This window comes from Epinephelus fuscoguttatus, linkage group LG1 (genome assembly GCF_011397635.1).
Source record: "Epinephelus fuscoguttatus linkage group LG1, E.fuscoguttatus.final_Chr_v1".
NCBI classification, from domain to species: domain Eukaryota; kingdom Metazoa; phylum Chordata; class Actinopteri; order Perciformes; family Serranidae; genus Epinephelus; species Epinephelus fuscoguttatus.
In genome coordinates this window covers 39,917,287-39,936,150 of record NC_064752.1, presented here as the reverse complement: position 1 = coordinate 39,936,150, position 18,864 = coordinate 39,917,287, and the positions used below count along the sequence as shown (strand labels likewise).

The window sequence follows — 18,864 nt, the reverse complement described above, 5'->3', positions numbered from 1 at the left end:
AGTTTAGCTTGAGCTTCATCCCTGCCTCTGAACATCTGTTCAGTTCACACACACATTTACAGTAAAAGCTGAAAAAGACAATAAGATGGAGGAATGGTATGAAATAATATAGTCCTTTATTTCCAGCAATTTACAAAGTCCTGCAGGGAGAGAGCGTTCCTCCAGCCTCACAGAGGGAGGGCTTTACCAGAAGAACACAGAGACTGCAAAGACCCTGGCCCCAGTAAGACAGGTGGAAGTTTAGAGTCTGAATCAAAGGCTCCATCTTGATGGTGGCAGCCTGAGGATCAGCGTGGTTCCCTGTGAGTTCAGGGGCTTGAGGGTTTGAAGCAGCGAGGTTAACAAGGCAGTAGGAGGGTGAAGGGTTTTAAAGGCTGGGTATTTCAATTAAAGGAGGAAACGTCTGGAATCATAAGAAGTGACACTGTGCATTCTGTCATGTTGCACTCAGGTTTTATGGCGTGTTTGTGGGTTAAAATCCTACTTGTCAGATGCCCTGTAGACCTACTGAGGTTTCTCAGCCTTCATCCTCATTTTTTTGCCGAGTCATGTGAACAAAAGCTTGATGCGACAAGCCCTCCTCCCCCCTGCTGCATCATATAAAGTCATCATTACATTACATCAGAATCAACTTACTGTACATCTTTTATTAATCAAAGCTAATTAAAGAGATGCTACTCTGTGGCGAACCTAGCTCCTGATTGGTTACACTGAGTTGAGCTTGGCTCTGATAGGTTAAGGCCATTCTATGTCTTATAAGTATGCTTACCCTGTGTGTGACAGGGTGTGTGTGCATATGTGTGAGGTGTGTAAAGACTGGTATTAGGCACCGTGCTACTCATTAGCCTTACCGCCGTTCTAGTGCGGGAAGTACCAAGAAGCTCTACTGGCCTTTTGCAAAGAAAAGAAAAAACAAAAACATAGAAGAGAAGAATGATAACAACATGGTGACAAGGAAACAGAGCCAAAATGAAATGACAAAATAAACAACCTTATATATAGAATAAATATAATATGTACAATTTGCTTTGTGTGCATCTAAAAATAAATAGACAAAGCATTACTTGCCCCCTTATAGAAGTATTCACAACTTTCCATTGACACAGAGGCAGAACGCTGGCACCTGGTCGGTAAGAGAGTGGAGGATACAGACTGAGAGTGAACAGATGGAAGGATGCAACTTTTACAACAAGTCAAACGCTGTAGAAAAGAAGACAAAATAAAGTCACTCCGGGTGGACATGTTGGGGTTTGAATCCAGAGGACACAGAGATGCACTGAGAAGTTGCACAGTTAAGAGAATCCCTGCGGTGCCCTCTGGTGTCCGCTTTGCAGATTACAGTACTTTGTGCCTTTGACCAGCGTGGAGAAGTTGCTTCATCTTATTACAGTGGTTGTTTGCTTGATGAAATTTACGACACAAAACAAAAATCATGAAGAGTTAAAAAGATTAGGGAAAGGAGGAAAGGAATAGAAAAACCCCCACAATTTTAACATAATTGACACATAAAAAAGAAAAAAAATCAGTCGAACCCAAAACAAAAGATTTTTAACAGAAAAAATAATCAAGTTTTTTTTGCACAATCACATTATGTGCCCTGCACATGCATTCTGCTGGCCCCTTAGAAACAGCACAGAAGTCTGACAAGCGCCGGATTATTTAAGCATCACATGCAGGTTTCTCCTAAAACACTGGGCTTTGGCCCTGGGCCATCGTCTGTAATCGGTACAGTCTGTCAAAATGGCTCACGACTTCCTTTTTCATTCTCCTCTTCACCTGTAAGCCCTCAAAGAGAGTCAGCTCGGGGCAGCTGAGTCTGGTGGTAGATAGTTTGTGTGTGTTTGTGTGTTGGGGGGACTAAGGTTTACCCTCAGTGGATGATACACCAAGGTTAAACCAATTTTGCCCTCTGATTAAACATTGTCCAGTCAGTCATTCGCTTATAGAAGGTCAAGTTCCTTCCGGACCAAAGACAAAAAAAATCCTGGAATTTTACTCTAACCCAACTCTACAGTATCTGAAAACAAAACGACAACAACCAAGGATTAAATCATCCTCGGTGCCCGGTCACACCAGAAGCTAGCAAATTAAATCAAAGAACAGTAACAAGCTAGCGTAGTCAGTCACAAGTGCTCTGAGTTTCTCTGTACCCCCCCTCGACATTTTGTTGCCGAAGATTGTACATAATTTCATTCAACATAGAGTAACTATAAGGGGGATAAAAGTTCTCTGTGGGTATGTGTCCACATGGCGTTTTCCTTTGGCAGAAAAGCAGTGGCAGGGCCCTGGGGAATGCTTCAGCCAGCTACTTCCGCATCAGCTCTTTACTAACCTGAATGGGGATAAAATGACTTAGTTGTGCAGCTCTTGCAGACTTTTGAAATGTTCTCAGATTGAATGGATCACATCTCAGATCAGGATCAAATTCTGATGGCAAAACAAGTAATTTCAAAGGGGCTGTGATACTCAGAACTTTACAGAAGTATCTGACCCTATGCACATCAGTGGGAATGGCATCACATGATGGACCTGGAAGTTGTAGCTACACGGTTTGACCACTATGTCAAGCTGCTTTCAAAGTCCAGCACACTTTTTGAAGCTCTGCTCTGTTCCTTCAAAGGTCAGGACTGTCAAGACATTTTGCTATCGGTCAGTTTCACTTGAGCTGAACTCAATGCAAAAACTTTGTGAACATATTCTCCACCCTGCGAGAGAATCCACTGATTGCTGTGATTCCATTGAAGTGAATTTATGTAAATGTTTCTGTTTTAAATGCTGGTGTGACCGGGCCCTCAGGCAGCTTTAAGAACAACACTAATCCTTTGGTGAAATCTAAGGGCTATAGAATGAAAACTATATGAACAGTAAAATTGCCACAGCTTCCTGCGGCTACTGTGACCTAACCGTCAACCAACCTCAAAGAACTTAATTGGTCTGTCTTTCACTGGAAAAATTCAGTGCTCCAACTTAGACCATCTAAATGCTTTGTGGAAATGAAAATAGTCAAATTTAAATTATGTATCAAATATCCACACAAAATATCAGCGATCAGAACGTTTCATCTGGTATCAGACAGCTGAACCTGAGTGAGCACATCTGGGCTAAGGCAACTTAAACTTTCACCCTCTGTTACCACGTGTGGACACAACCGTGTTCACTTGGCTGTTGTTTCCAGTGCGTTGCAGCATGTTGAGCCTCTTGTCACTTACTATAAGCCTGGCTTGGGCAACACAGCAACAACTAGCCTGCTCCAGTAGAGAGTTGGCAGATGGTTTCAGACAGGGGGACTGGTGCTTTCCTCACCTGGAACAGCTCACGGCAAAATAAGGCCTCTCTAACCTCTTGGCATCCATAAAGAAAAAAAAAACTGTGAGCTGCAACCAACAGTGAGGTGTGTGTTTTTGTGTGTCAGGTGTACCGACACATTCCTAACTGACACTTGTCTGGCCTTTTTCCACATACTGTTTTCCACTGTTTCTGTGTGTTTGCTCAAACAAAGAAGAATCGTACTCTGGCCGTTTCATTACGTCCGTTTTTAGTAGATTTAGCCAAAAAAGGAAACAGTGTGACCTCTGTGGACTCCAGAGGAAGTGAGTGAGCACACAACCCCCATTAACTTTTAAATAGACATTAATTAATTCTAACTGCTGATAAAATCAGAGGTATACCTTCTTGGAGTGGCTGATGCAAACATCTGTTGGACAATGATCTGACCTTAGATCTAATATTCCTGATTCTCAAGCCCAGAATTGAGGGGAAGTAAATGTGGGAATTACAACCTTGATTTTCTGTTCCCGTCCAACTCAAATTAAGCCATCCGCCGATGGGAGCGATGCCAAAAGGGATTTAGCTTGTTACGTTTGTGGTCCAGTCCCCTGTAGTAAAACCCCCCAATCCTGTTTCCTACAGTCACAAGGCCAGGGTACAACAGAGAGAACAGCTAGCCCTATGCACTCTACTGAATCAGAAATGAGACACGTATAATATTCATTCTGTATGTAAGACAGAGCACTTGGTGATTAAGCATTCTAGGCTTGTTTGGATATATTTTTGCTATCTTTTGTTGTCTTAGTTTCAAGTGTTAAAACTTGATCTTTAAAAACGGATGGGCTAACGTCCCCATTGAAAATAATGAGGACTGGCCCTGTACATAGAACAAATATCGATTCATATCAAATGCATTATTTACCAACAATAATAATCATTGTCAATAGTATAATAATAACAAAAGTAGTAGGACTCAGTTATTAAGTAAAATATAGTTTGTGGGGCTGGATCCATCTGATGGAGTTTTGTTCACTGGTTGAGGTGGAGATATGTGTGTTTGCATTGTTTCTAAAGTGAAACACAGATACTGTTTCAAATCTGGTCTTCTGCTGCGGTGCATCAGTGTCCTGATATCCAGATGAGATGAAACACTACTGCCCTACAAGTGCTATACCATCAATCAGAGCCCTAAAGGAGATTAGCCCTTTTATAGTAGACAATGTCCACTTGCAGATAATGTTCAGGCATACGGGTGATGTTCGTCACTGTCCGTGCGTTCAAGCGTACAGTATGTGAAGTTTTTTTTGTCTCTTTCTTCTGTGCATGCATTCAGTTGCCCGCGTTAGAGTCTCTGTCCCCGATGAACCAGCGCATGTGGAAGCAGAGGGCGAGGAAGCCGGTCCCCAGCAGGTCACCCAGAGCCGTCAAGTAGGGGATGGAGAAGTTGTCGGGGTCCATGCCTCGACCCCACATCCAGTGGACCATCCAGTCTGCCAGGTAGAGGAGGATTATCACCTGGAGGGAGACAGAAGGAGGAGCAAACTCTTTTTACAGGAGCCACAGAGACTTTGCCTCTCTCAGAAAACCTCAACCGGAAGACAGTGTTTGATTGACTGTACAGACAGGTCAGTTTTGGGATTCCCGGAAATCATGATCATGTAATTGAAATTTAACCAATCCCCATAAAACCTTGTGAGATCTCCCTGCTACCTTTCCTTATAAACTCATCAAACTGGACAAATGCTTGCCAATTATAAAGCTCTATAGCTTGTCAGTAGTCCTACACGGCATGGTAGGTAGTGCTGAGGTCACCCTTTAATTCAGGGTAAAGAAAATGTTTCAGCAACGCATTCAGTGTGCTGCTTAGTACAAGCTATGGGCTCCTGGCAACAGAGCACACCGCCCTGAGATCCTATTTCAATCTCACTGATTTGCAGTCTTTTAATATAATAAATACACAGTACAGAAATGCATTACAAAGAAAAAATTAATTAGAGGCCTGATCTGGCAACGATAACTTCTGTATCTCTTAATTATGGGAGAACTACCTCATAATTACAAGATCAGGATCACACATAATTACATGAACACTTGTAATTATAAGATCCTCATCTCAGGATAATAATTCAGGATAATTACGAGAGATGTTTAAGGTGGTTATCAATCATCGCTGCTTAAGAAGACAGAGGCAGGATGGAACTATCTGATTTAATTTGCTTTTATTTCCCTCATGGTTTGGAGGAGTGGACATTATTATAATAACTGTTTTATTGAATAACCAATTAGATGCCCTGAGGATGAAATATCATTATGTATGTGAGGTTGATGTGTTTTCAGTTTTTTTTAGTAGTATTTCTATTTATTGGCATTTTCACCTTTATTTGACATTTGACAGTGTAATGGCAGACTGGCAATGGAGGGAGAGAGAGGGGTTCTGACAGCATGATATGACCTGCAGGTCATATCATGCTGTCAGAAAGTTTGTACTTGACACTAAATTGCACATCTGAAACACATCTATCAAAATATGTAAGCCTAAATAAAAGATAAAAATGTCTGCATTGGCATTATAGCCCTGTACAATAAAAGTAGTAAGCTCTAAGCTCCCTTGTGGCAGTACTCTGCAGAAATGTACATCAAAACACTGAAAGAAATTAGAATTACCGCCTTGTGGTTGCATGCCTCCGTAAACCATCAAGTTACAGTTTACAGCCATGTCTGTCCAGACTCATATGAAGCCATGACATGTGATAATGCTTCAAATGCTGCTGTGGGTAAACTGCATATTCTAAAACATGGAATACACATTTTCGACCCAGCCGAACAGAGGATCTATACAATCAGCACAGTTTCCAGCACAGATGGACACCCAAGATTAGTGTCACCGATTCAGTATCTGACCAAACGTCTCCCCTTATGTTCCTGAGTTATGATGTTGAGTAACGGCCAGAAAAGTGTTTTTGCAGAACATTATGATGTCACAGTGAAGTTGACCTTTGACCTTTCGGATATAAAATGTCATCACTTCATCATTTTATCCTATTAGACATTTGTGTGAAATCTTGAAATCATAAATAGCGTAAGTGTTCTCCACTTATGGCCAAAAAACATGAACTTTAACCACCAAGATGTAATCTGTTCAAGTGGACGTTTGTGCCAAATTTGAAGAAACTCCCTCAAGGTGTTCCTGAGATATCACATTCATGAGAATGGGATGTACATTCATACAGAAGGACAACCTGAAAGCATAATGCCTCTGGCCATGGCTGTCGCCAGCACTGAGGCATAACATTAGAAAACTACCTCACAGGGACAACAAGCAAGTCTACATCGTGTTGAGATTTGGAGGTGTACGTGTTGGCTCCTCTTCTCTGTAAAGGTTCACTAAGATGTTTACTTTGCAGCGTGTCTTTGCAGAGGCTTATTTCCATCTCACCTACTGCTACAGTATTTGCTGCTGCCACACTGATATTAATAATAGTAATAATAAATGATTAGGTTTTCTGTTTGATGCATGTTATAAAACTCCCAGTAATTAATAACACTGTGTCAATCCTGCATACATAAATCACTCCCAGTTTTGGTTACCTGCACATTTCACTCCCCTCAGCTGCAGGTAGAGTAAATAAAGAGTGTGTTTGTGTGTACCTGTAGTAGTGCAGCAGCCAGGTAGAACGTAATGAAAACAGGTGTCAGAGTAGTGTGTCCCCCCCTCAGGGAGTTGATGGTGTAGAGGAAGACAAGGTGACCCGGGGCGACCAGGAGGAAGAGCACACGGGCTGAACGAGAGTTCACAGCTGGAAGAGAAAGAGAAGCTCCTTTTAAACCAGTCTTACTTTAATAGCAGAATATGATGAAGTGGAACTTATTCTATTCTGCTTTGGAGGAAAATGAAGGCTGGGCTCTTTTGGGATGGATGATGGATATTTTCCAACGTGGAAAGATTTGTTTTCATTAGATAAAACGAGGAGAGAAACAGTGGAACATTCCGCAGCCACCCGTCAACTTACAGGAGCCGAAGAAGGAGGTGCAGGGTGTGGGGCACTTCCTGGGGGTGGGGTTGGGATCCCCCATGGGTAAGCCGTTCATGTGCAGATAGGTGGAGATTCGACTGGCCTGAACTGCTACCAGGTTACCTCCCACACCTGACACACACATGCACATGGAGAAAACATGGAAACAGAACAAAACAACCTCATTATTGCTGTGATGAGATAAAAAACAGATGTTGATATGTGTATGCTCTGGTGTTTTTCATTTGAATATTTACATAAATATATGACATAAATATTTTCATCCACTTTGTATTTGTCATGTCTAAAAACCCGGCATCAGAGCAACATGCCAAGCTCCATTTTTAAGGGACAAACATTTCTGCACATTTGACACCTCCAGCTGTTATTAAAGCAGACTGAAGTGGAAACATGAACAGATTTAAGAACACATTTCAGTGCCAGAACAGATTCTTCTATATTTGTTCTCCACCTCCAGGGATGAAGCATGTATGTCAACCTCTATCTCTGTCACTGTTTGTTTGTTTGATGTTTTACTTATGAGCATATTGGCTGTTGTTATCTACACCACACACTCATCTTTTTCTTTACTTCCCCCCACTTCCCCCACATGAATCATTAAAGTTTCATCTGTTGGCTTTTGTGACTCACCGTTGATCACCGGAGTGAAGACAGCCATGCCAGCAAAGTTTGGGTTGGTGACGGTCTTGTCGAGAATCAAACCACCGACACTAAAAGACAGACAAGAGTGATTAGCTGAAACTTAGCTGTTGTATTTCACTGCAATCATCATAAAAAAACAAAAACAAGCCAAAAAAAACCCACAACAAAAAACACATGACAATCCATCACACAGTTAAGAATCTGGGACATGAATGCAAAAGTAAACAACTTGAAAATAATTGTATCAATAGATAATATAAAAATAAATATATTATATTATATTAGTTTCTTATAATTTAATTGTAATATTTTTGAAATAGGGCCAAAAAAAGACAATATTGATGTTAAATATAGTGATAAACAGTGGAACAGACCGAAGCACAATGTTTATCTTCAGTAATATCCGTGTAGAAAACCCCCACATCACATATGTAAAATGAAACGGCGCTGAGCAAACACTGCCTCGATTAGTTCGTTTACAGCCACCTAAAAAGTCAATACAGTTTAAGTGTGTGCTATATTTAGAATATTTTTACTGTTTTACCCTTCTGTCAGACAGCTCTCCCTGACAGGGGACTTAAGTTATCTCAACGCCACCACTAAAATTTATTTTGCAAAACACAGAAGTTGCTAGTTTACCACTGCTTCCATTGGTAAGTGTGTAAGGTAAAGATATTAAAAATATTCAAAATATAGCATACACTTAGAATAAACATAGTAGAAATGTCAGATAGGTTGGACCACCATGTTCAACTATGTATCTTAAAATGTTAAAGTTACAGCTGAAATAAACAAGTTTGCCGATTTCACATATCTCTACAGTTTAAATCATGGTGTGTTCCATTTGAACTGGGAAGTTGGAATTTCCAAGTTCCCAGACAGGAATTTCAACTGGAACATCCCCTGAAGTTGGATTTCTAACTTGGAAAATAGGGAGCATCTCAGCAAACCTCGACCCCAGAATCCAAGATGGCTGCTCTGTGCACCAACTGTAGCGAAAGCCGTAGAAATAGATTGTTGATTAGCACTTCCTTCTTATGTGTGTCACATTAAATTAGCATGTTAGCAAATTACCATGTAAAATATTATTATCCTAACCTGGCTAACCTACAGTGTTTTTCCAACTTGTGTAACTGGAATGCTGTTAGTTTGAGTGTGACGTCATTCTCAGCTCCAGCTTCCGATCTCGAAGTATGCAGCTTCACTTGCCAGTGGTCTGCCCAGCACTGACTGATGTTGTGAGTGCAACGTCATGATGATTCAGTCTATAGTTTGTCAGAACCTTAAACCACACCCACAGTGTGTGTATTCTGTGATTTGTGTTTTCATAAAGGTGAAACAGCTGTACCTGCTGATGGCCATGGCGATGATGACTGGCTCCCAGCCGGAGTACAGGAGTTCTCTGGTGGATGGGATCCTCCTGGCTATCAGCACCCATAGGGGGCACATCGCCACAAACACAGCACACACCAGCGGGTTGGCATAGTTATTGTGCTCTGTATGAGAGGAAGACACACACCAAGAATGTGTTATGCACAGATTTTACTGAGGAGTCTGTGGATCATTTATTAATACTGACAGCACTGCACGTTGTCTGTGACTTGATGATGGTCTTTTTTCAATGATATATCATCTTCTATAACAATTTTAATTTTTTTGTTTGCTTTATTTTATTAAAAAAGTGCAGTGTGTAAGAATATTACAACCTACTGTACACAATTCTTAAATGAAAATGCTTAGCACTCCTTGTTGTTTAATATCAAAAACATCATAGACTTAATGAAAATGAAATCAAAGACAGACCAAAGTAACAATTTTTGATGAGTGCTTCAACATATACACATTCTTAATAGTAATAAAGCAAAACTGAGGTTGACATTGAACTGATAATATAACTACAGAGAGCTCATGAGGGCTGAGTAGGACTATAGGTGGACTGACAGTAAGTCCCTGGTGTTGTCTCTAGGAGGCAGTGTTAACTACTGAACTAACACTACAGGACACTACAGCCACCACAAACACAACAGTCTGAATAACCCAAATAAGCTCAACATAGTATCAGACTGTGGCATTAAAAGTGAGTAAGACTATAAAGTTTCCAGACTCTCAGACTAGGGGAGCAGATATGGGATTCCTCCACACTCTAGTCAGGATGGTTTCATTGCTCCTGTGTGCGTCAGTGTTTGTTGGTCTGTTTGTCTGTCTGTGGTGTGGCCAACCGCTGGTTTAGTAAATCTGGGTTTGTCTGCGGTAAAGATCGCAGGGCTAACAATAGAGCCAGATAGCTGTGGATTTCTGGCCTTAAAGCGCAGTGAGGTTAGGTGTGGGCGGCTTTCATCCTTATTTACCGCACACAGCCAGACGCAGAGTCACATTTCACACATTTCTGCACATGCTGCTCCCTTGTAGGATAACATCTTCAAAAGTAATAGAGGCCAGCAACCGCGGTGACTCCACCACAGAAATATTGGCTGTAGAAATTATTACTGTGTATGTTATGTAACACCTATTTGGTTTTTTTTGTTTTTCCTGCCATGATGGAACAAGCTATAGTATCTGATGTCTGAATACAGCTGTAGGAGCAACAATACTTGCAGTACAATGCAGTAAAATGCAATAATTTGCTTTAAATTAATGAATAATATTTTTTACACCCTATGCAAATGGGAAATGAGTGAAAAGCAACAACAACAAATGACATGCAAGTCCTTCCTTCATGTAAACAGCTGAATGATCCTTTAAGGCCAAAAATATTAAATCACAAGCAAAAAAAACAAGATGTCTGACACTTAGGAGCATCATTAATTCCTTAAAATTCTGTTGAACACATTGTGCACTTAACAGTCCGACTGCCTACAGGCACAACTGCTATGTGATATATCTTTGGAAAGCTAAGACTCCTGTGATTTGATTGATTCAAACAGTCAGTTTTGTTGTTTAATTTTAATTTTGGCCTGACACACATTAACTGGTAACTCACGAAAAAAACGACACAAAATGACAAAATGCAAGAGGCCTTTCCTTTTGGTCCACTGCTCCACTGATTCAGTGAGCTTTAGCACTGCATTTCAAAGCACTATCCATTTAAATGTGGTGAAATTTTAATATTTTAAGGATGTAAATGTGTTGGATTTTATTAAATCCTCTGTTGGCTTTGCTGATAGACAGCCGGCTACTCCCATTAACATGTGGAAACATAAAGTGCCTACTGCAAACCCTTCAGTCTCCACTGTTCAGCCAGTCTGGGTTGGAGCAAGCTAGCAGTGCCACTAATGCTACGGAAACATGTTGGCCACCCTCCGTTCCCCCCCAAGGCAGCCTCAGTGAGTAAGTGGCTTCATTTTGACCCACAGAACCCCTTTAACATTGTTAACTATGTTAGCACCATTAGCTGTGCTGACACTACTAACTGTGCTAACAGAGCTAACATATGCTAACGATGCTAAACGGTGTTTGCGGCTCAAAAATGAGCCACTTACTCACCAGGGGGGAAACTGGGCACAATGTAATTGCCCAATAAACAGCGTCACAAGCTATCTGGGGAAAAACACTTCTTATATTTTATGTGCCTATAAATATAGTGTAATTATAATATACTGAAGCTTTATTTTTTTTATCTGAGGTTTATTAGTATGTCACTCTTTGTGTAACTTCTTGTGCTGCCTTCTTGGCCAGGATCCTCTTGAAAAAGAGATTATTATCTCAATGAGAATTCCCTGGTTAAATAAAGGAAATATAAATATATCGCCACCAGACCTGGGTGGTGCACAGTGCAGTAAACTGAAGAGCAGCTTAATTAACCTGTAGACCATCATGCATAATCAGTCACAAATATTCTCAGTGGTTAACAGAGTAATGGTTGACTGTTGACATCCCTAAATATTTCAAGATACAGCAACAACAACGCCAACGCCTCTGTCAAACCACCACCAAACAAACAAAATCTTAAGACTGCCGTTGCATCAGCTCAAATTATCTGTCAGACACCATGTACTCTAAATGGTTCAAGAACAGATTTGAGTGTATTCTGGGTGTGCCCTGGGTAGGCATTTTAGGCTCATTTTACAGGACTGGCAAGAGCATTACATTAGATACTTTATGTATCACATTTATTCTGTGACGCACCTGCGTGTTCGTTACCTAGTTCTTTGTAGAGTCCGGTTGATATGCCTGCCAGCAGGGACAGGGTGATCAGGTCTCCCAGGCTAGCAGCAATAGGTGTGGCCACGTTGTCAGGGTTGATGCCAACTTTCCTAGACGCAATGATCACACCAATCATGATGAGCCCTGTGGGATTTAAGGGCAGAGATGTCAAAACATGGAAGGCATCTGAGGGCATCTGAGGTTAATTAATATGTGATAGTCTACTTAATGTTCAGTGTATAACCATCGATCATCAGAGTTCTGGGGTCTCATTGACTGTACACATGAAACAAGTGTGAGGAGTAAAAACACAAGAATAGAAAATGTTGTCTTTAAGGGTGTAGCCAGAGGTTGTTTTTCCCAGAACAAAGGAAAAGGATTCTGTTGTTTTCCACCAGGAAAGTTGAAGCTGGCAAAAATAAAACCTGAAGGTTGGGTTAAAAATATGAAGTGAGAGGACCTGAAGCAATAAAGAGCTGCTGTCCAGAGAGGCTGAGGGCTTTAAGATGTATGAAAAGAACAGACCGTTTTAAAGTTTAAAATTTTATGTTCATCAGAAATTGGAAAAGTTGTGTGTCCGACAGCAACAGGAAACTTTTCACTGCAGTTTACCAGGTTGGCAAGGAAAGTTAAGAATATGGCTTCCCTCATAGAAAGGGGGAATAAGAAAAAAAGGAAAGGAGAGCAACACAATTAATATCACAGCCACAAAGTGTTGATAATGCAAATTGCATTTTTTATAATCAGATTTTCACCTGAAATTTTGTAGGATCAATTTTTAGCCTTGCTGTTATGCCTCTAAGAATGGCAATGCCGAGCCACCACTTTGATACAGACTGAATATCTCAACAACTATCAGATGGATTGTCATTAATCTGGTACAGACAGTTATGGTCCCCAGAGGATGAATCCTAATGACTTCGATAATACCCTGACTTTCCTCTACCCACCATTACATTCACATGGTTTTGAGTGGAATCTTTTAATGAATGTTGTATGGATTCCCATGACAATTGGTTTAGATGTCCACCCTGAGGGGGCAACTTTGACGATCCCTTAACTTCACAATTTTCTCAGGTCAAAGTTTTACTTTGTCTAATACCTGTAATACTCTGATGAACGGCCAAATACCTGCAAGACATCACCAACAGCCTCAGTTACGCTTTGTGTTTTGTGCTAATGTTAAAATTCTGCCTGTTTTTACATTCAAAGCTAACACTAAACATGATGTCAGAATATCATGAACAACTGTGCTTGTGGCTGCAGGTGAATCTACAGTATCTTATCTGAAAGGGGCTCTAGTTGTTCGGACACAGTTCTCAACATTGAGATGGCTGAGCAGGTGGCTAGCAGCTAATGGCGCTAACTCCATAAATGCCACCAAACAATGGCAATACTGCCGTCAGAGCTAACCAGGGGGGAACCAGAGGCTGGGCACTACACTTCCATGACAAGCGGTGACCGCAGCATGAGCACAGTGCAAGGCGGCACCGTAAGCTAGCCACTGGGATACACACATGCACTAACACGCGTGGCCGGGCTGGTTTACCACAACAAACCACAGAGAAGCTCAGACTACAACACACAGAGGAAGTGTGACTTTATTCTCTACTCAGGACGCCATTTCTCCTCTGTATTTTTACATGGCAATTAGATGTGTGCTGTTGTCTGAATGCTCTGAATGTCACACACTGAACCTTTAACAGTAAGGGCCTGTGTCAAAATAGTTTGTTAGAGGTTAGAGGGGAAAAGTGCCGTGCCCTGCGTCCTTTTCCAGAGCGTACCACCTTTTTTGTGTGGTTTCTAGTTGAAGATCTCAGAACTTTTCAGAAAGGTGCCGGTGTCGTCACTGCTGCTTTTTTAGTTATGCAACTATCACAACAAGGACAAAGAAGCCCAACTGGGGGAGCAGACTGGCCAGCGGAGTCTGAATAATGTAAGTGTTATGCTTTTATGACTGTACCTTTGTAAACTTGTTGTTAAATGTGTAATCAACCCTCCGTTACATTAGCTACCTAGCTAACGGCAATGTCAAGATATTGTTGTCATAGAAACAAAACCCATGTTAAACGCATCATGAAGCAAGTTGATGAAGCACTCCACCGCGCCCTGCCTCCACTTTTCTGCAGAAGAAAAACACCATGTGGACACAGGCCCTAATTTAGCTATGCTATCTGCTATGCACTTTTTTCTGGGTAACTTCGTTAGCCACTTTAATCTAACCTAGCTGTGTAACTAAACATACTGTAAGTTCAGTCAGTTACATTAGTTAGTTTAGGTGGCATATTTGGAACAGTGACACAGAGAGACCCAGACATGCCTGATGCTGAGTAGCTGTTAACATTGCACTATCCCTCACATCCCGTGTGGTGACCATACCTAGCAGCAGAGAGGCAATGAAGGCAGTGGCCACACTGGAGGCACACAGCAACACCGCATGGCCCAGCCTGAAGTGTCCCTCAGGGATCCAGCCGAAGATCACAGCAGCTATGGATGCCAGGAACCCCACCACTGTGGCCTGGACCTGAGCACACACATTTAAATGGTTCATGTAGCTATCCATTACAGTTAATATGTAAACTCAGATGTATATGAGACGATCTTGTTACATCTTAGTAGTTCATCTGCACACTGTAGAAGCTTATGTGCCATTTATACATACAGTTGTATTTACAGCTATCTATTTAATATCACAGGTCACAGAAAACACCTTATTCATTCAGACACACACTGTGTCAAAGTGCAACACTCTACCAAATCGATCTCCAACTATCAGAATAAGTAATAGGCAAAAAAAATCTGAGTCTCTAATATAGCTCTCTTAATAGAGTACCAGTGTGACCCAGTGTGCAGAGTGCAATCTGATCCTACAGTATATAGGAGGCTATGTCAGCACCCGGCCAGCACCGGTTTAAAGTGTTCCAGGAACTATGGACTCACCAAACATTACATAACCACAAGCTCATTTCAAATGACAGACGGACCCTACGGAGAGGTCATATTAAGAATTCATTTTGGAAAATGAAATTCTGTTTAAATGTTTCACGGAAGATGATTGATACATATTAATAAAGGGCGGGACTGACTTCTCATCCTGGAATATTGTTTGTGTATAGTCCTACTTATGCACAGTAACTGGTCTGAGAAGTAATACAAGCAGCAGAGAGTGCAAGGACATTAATTGAGAGTAATGACAATAGTGTGTGGTGAAAAAAAACTCCTGCAGTCTCCTGCCCATGCTATTTCCTGTACCTCCTGCTTACTGCCTCAGGACAGGAGTTATTTTCAGACTGGGCTTAACTGGCATAGCTGCAACTTTCCCGACAATTTTGCTGCACCTGTTAGGGCGGGACAGCTTATACCTTTAACACTCTGAAGGTGCGGATCAGATCAGACAATAAGTGGAATTACACAGTGCTGGTGTAGCCTGGGTGTGTAGATGTTTCAAGTATGTTTCTCCAATCAAATTGCACGTCCCTTTTTATTTCTGATCTGAGCTGGTGTTCAGAAGTTGTTACACAGCACACAAGTGTTACTGGTGTGCCCAGTAATTATCAGCTGCTGTGTTTACTGTACACACAGTGCACTTACGAAACCAGATTGTTCCCAGGTTTGGCAGTAATTTGAGTCCTGAAATGTCATGTAAAGCAGAAACTTGGTTTTCTTTATCAGGTTAAGGGGTCGAGAGAAACCTTGTTATTGGGCAATGTGAAACTGTAAGCAGGTTTTAAAGGTTTTTTAAAAATGATCCTGGGCAAGGGCTTTGTTGCCGTGACAAAAGTGTGACCAGAGAAAAGGTAAAGCCTTAAAACTTGTAGCTGTGGACTGTGGTATCCAACATGATTGAAGCAAAGTAACACTTAAACTGAAATTACAATGTAGGCATGTAAACTGAGTTTTAGAGCAATCTGACAGTTGACAGTTGAACTCATTATCTGATTTCTTGCCTTCAAGCTACAGTTGTATAAAAACAACTTTTGTCGTATCTGCTGAAACTGTCACCACATCCAAACAGTAGTACTGTAAAAAATATCATGTCCCAACTCGCCAAGGAGTGTCTCATGAACTGCGGTCAAACTGTCAAACTAGACAGCGCTGATCAAATATTAATCATGATTCTGTTACTGCATTGCCTATTTCTAACCTCAAATGTTTTCAGAAACATATTTTAGTGCACAGTTTTGCTGTAAAATGGGAACGTTTGTGACATGGCTGCCATATTGAAAACAGTCGAGCAAAGACTCAGCACCACCAACCATCCGGACTGGAAACAGGCTATGCGGTAACAGAAGCCTGACTCATATTTGATCAGTACTGCCTAGTTTGACAGCTTGATCGCAGTTCACGTCATGACTGACAGCTGCATTCAAGACTTCTTGGCTCTGATTGGTTGTTTTGATTCACACATGGTGAATTCCTGCAAATGCCATTAGAAGCACTAAGAGGAGGAGTCAACAGATTTTTTTCACAGATTATCCTTCTTACATACTACTGTGTGGATTTGGTGACAGTTTCAGCAAATATGACAAAACGTTATTTTTATAATAGTCACCAACTACAGCTTTAACCTGATTGCTCCCAGTAAGATGTGTTTCAGTCACCTGGATGAGGGCCAAGTTCCCCATGATCATCTTCCACATGTTCTTGGCTGTGTCCATCTGTCCAATATTAGCCTGAAAGAGAGAAAAGAAAGCACAAAGTCAACAAATTGTCATCTGTATGTGTGTGTGTGTGTCTGTGTGGGTGGGTGTACAGCGTGTGTACATGCTGTTGCCTCTTGGTCCCATCAGAACAATCAGATGTCAGTTCTCTGGACAAAGACACTCTGATCTGATCCCCCACCCTGCGGCCGACTCCACTTATCTCATCTCCCCTCTTTCACACACACACACACACACACACACACACACACACATGCACACGCACACGCACATGCTGATGGTCTCAAGTGTCAAGTGGCTGTGGCCACAGTGGGCTACTGTGTGTCCAGAGCAATGATCCTGATGCTCATCCACACTGAGAGGACACAAACAGAGGATCTCCTCTTCCTTCCTCTCCTCTAACATTTACATATGCCGAGGGAAGGGAAACATCTGGACACATGAAAACACATACAAGTTTACAAGGAGAATATCCGCTTCATGCTTGAGTAATAAAGCAGTGTAAGATGTTTAAAGGAATCTATAGACATATGTACACTGTGCAGTGACAGACAAACAAAGTTAGCAATTAGCTTGTGAAGGACATCAAACATCCAGCGGCTAAATACCATGGCAATATTTTCCGGAGTTGTGGAACAAAAAAGAGTCAATAAGGAGAAGTAAAGAGTAAATATTGGGCTTATATTAGCCAGGCAGCTAGTCTCCACCGAAATAGTAACTTTGCTGCGTGTCTGCAATTTGCTAACACAGTACGGATTTACATCTGTAGCTTTAATGAATCTTGCCCCAAATCTTTTTCTATTCAGTGAATCTTTGAATAATGGTCAGGGTCCAGTTATGACACACATAACTATGATTTTATTAGTGTATAATGTTCCTGCAGAACAGGACCCCTCTCACTGACTCTGCCATGGTGTTTCTACAGTAGCCCAGCATGGACAAATCAAACACTGGCTCTTGATAGGGCTACTCATTTTTTTTTTTTTTTTTTTTGCATTTGCCACTGTAGCTCTACACGCCAGACACACAGGAGAACCTTCAGTTGGTTGCAGTCTGCAACCTCAACGGTATATGCCACTAAATCCCACACACTAGACCTTTAACTGAGTTACAAATGCAATGTTCAAACAATATTTAAAGGATTAGAGATACTAAAGTAGGGCAAAATTAAAAGGTTAGCCATGCTATTATATTACGCGACATAAACAAAATTAAAGCTACAGTTGGATAACTTTAATAATAAAAGGATAACAACCAGTCCGAGCTGAGGAGTCTCTAATGCAGCTGTCAATCATGAGACTGTGTTACTGCATTGGCTATTTCTGCTCTGGCAGGTGGGTAGTGCTTGATTTTGGTTCAACTGTTTCCATTTTACAGCTAAACAGTGCACTAAAATATTTTTCTGAAATTTCTGAAAACAGAAGACCAGTGCAGTGTTAGACCAGTGCTGCCCAGTTTGATGGTTTGACCACAGTTCAAGAACAGTCACTGACACGACTGACAGCTGCGTTAGAGACTCCTCAGCTCTGATTGGTTGGTTTTGTTCATCTGCAGTGGATTCTTGCAAATGCCATTAGAAGCACTATAAGGAGGAGTAGGAACATAATTTTGTTGACAGATTATCTGTCTTATGTACTACTGTGTGGATATAAAGAGTTACTTTTATAGAAGTTACCAACAAGGCCTACAGCTTTAAGGCTGGAACGAGACTTTTTAGATGCTGAAACCCTATAAAGAGTGTAAATAAAAATAAATCAATATTAAAAAGTATTCAAACATTTAATAACTGCTTAATAGTGAGGAGCCATACTGAGATGGTCTTGATGACTGGGTATTATTATTATCATCATCATTATTATTATCAGTTTTCTGTGTGTGTGTGTGTGTGTGTGTGTGTGTGTGTGTGTGTGTGTGTGTGTGTGTGTGTATGTGTGTGCTCATGTGTGTGTCGCTTTCCTATCCATCTCAAAAGACTCAAATCCATGCCCATTTTACAACTATATCTGGCAGCATGACAGGGAACACGCACAAGCCTGACTGACATGACAGTCATGTGTTTAGGACTGTACGTCATTACGACATGTGTATCTGCCAGCATTATAACCATGCCAGCATAC

General features: G+C 41.2%; 1 protein-coding gene across 3 annotated transcripts in view; it reads right to left on the bottom strand.

Annotated features, from left to right (window-relative positions):
- Positions 1–97: 97 nt before the first annotated feature.
- The window catches only part of slc41a1 (solute carrier family 41 member 1), a 33,233-nt gene continuing 14,466 nt past the window's right edge, over positions 98–18,864 (bottom strand). For 2 of the 3 annotated variants that reach the window (XM_049579935.1, XM_049579944.1), the window contains 8 exons: positions 16,688–16,759; positions 14,466–14,610; positions 12,069–12,230; positions 9,292–9,439; positions 7,932–8,011; positions 7,278–7,412; positions 6,916–7,064; positions 98–4,782 (listed from right to left, as the gene is read on the bottom strand). In XM_049579935.1, coding sequence (XP_049435892.1) covers positions 4,597–4,782; positions 6,916–7,064; positions 7,278–7,412; positions 7,932–8,011; positions 9,292–9,439; positions 12,069–12,230; positions 14,466–14,610; positions 16,688–16,759 — 1,077 coding nt within the window. In that variant the 3' untranslated portion in view covers positions 98–4,596. The remainder of the gene's footprint in view (positions 4,783–6,915; positions 7,065–7,277; positions 7,413–7,931; positions 8,012–9,291; positions 9,440–12,068; positions 12,231–14,465; positions 14,611–16,687; positions 16,760–18,864) is intronic. The other variant, XM_049579952.1, reaches the window with a different exon arrangement.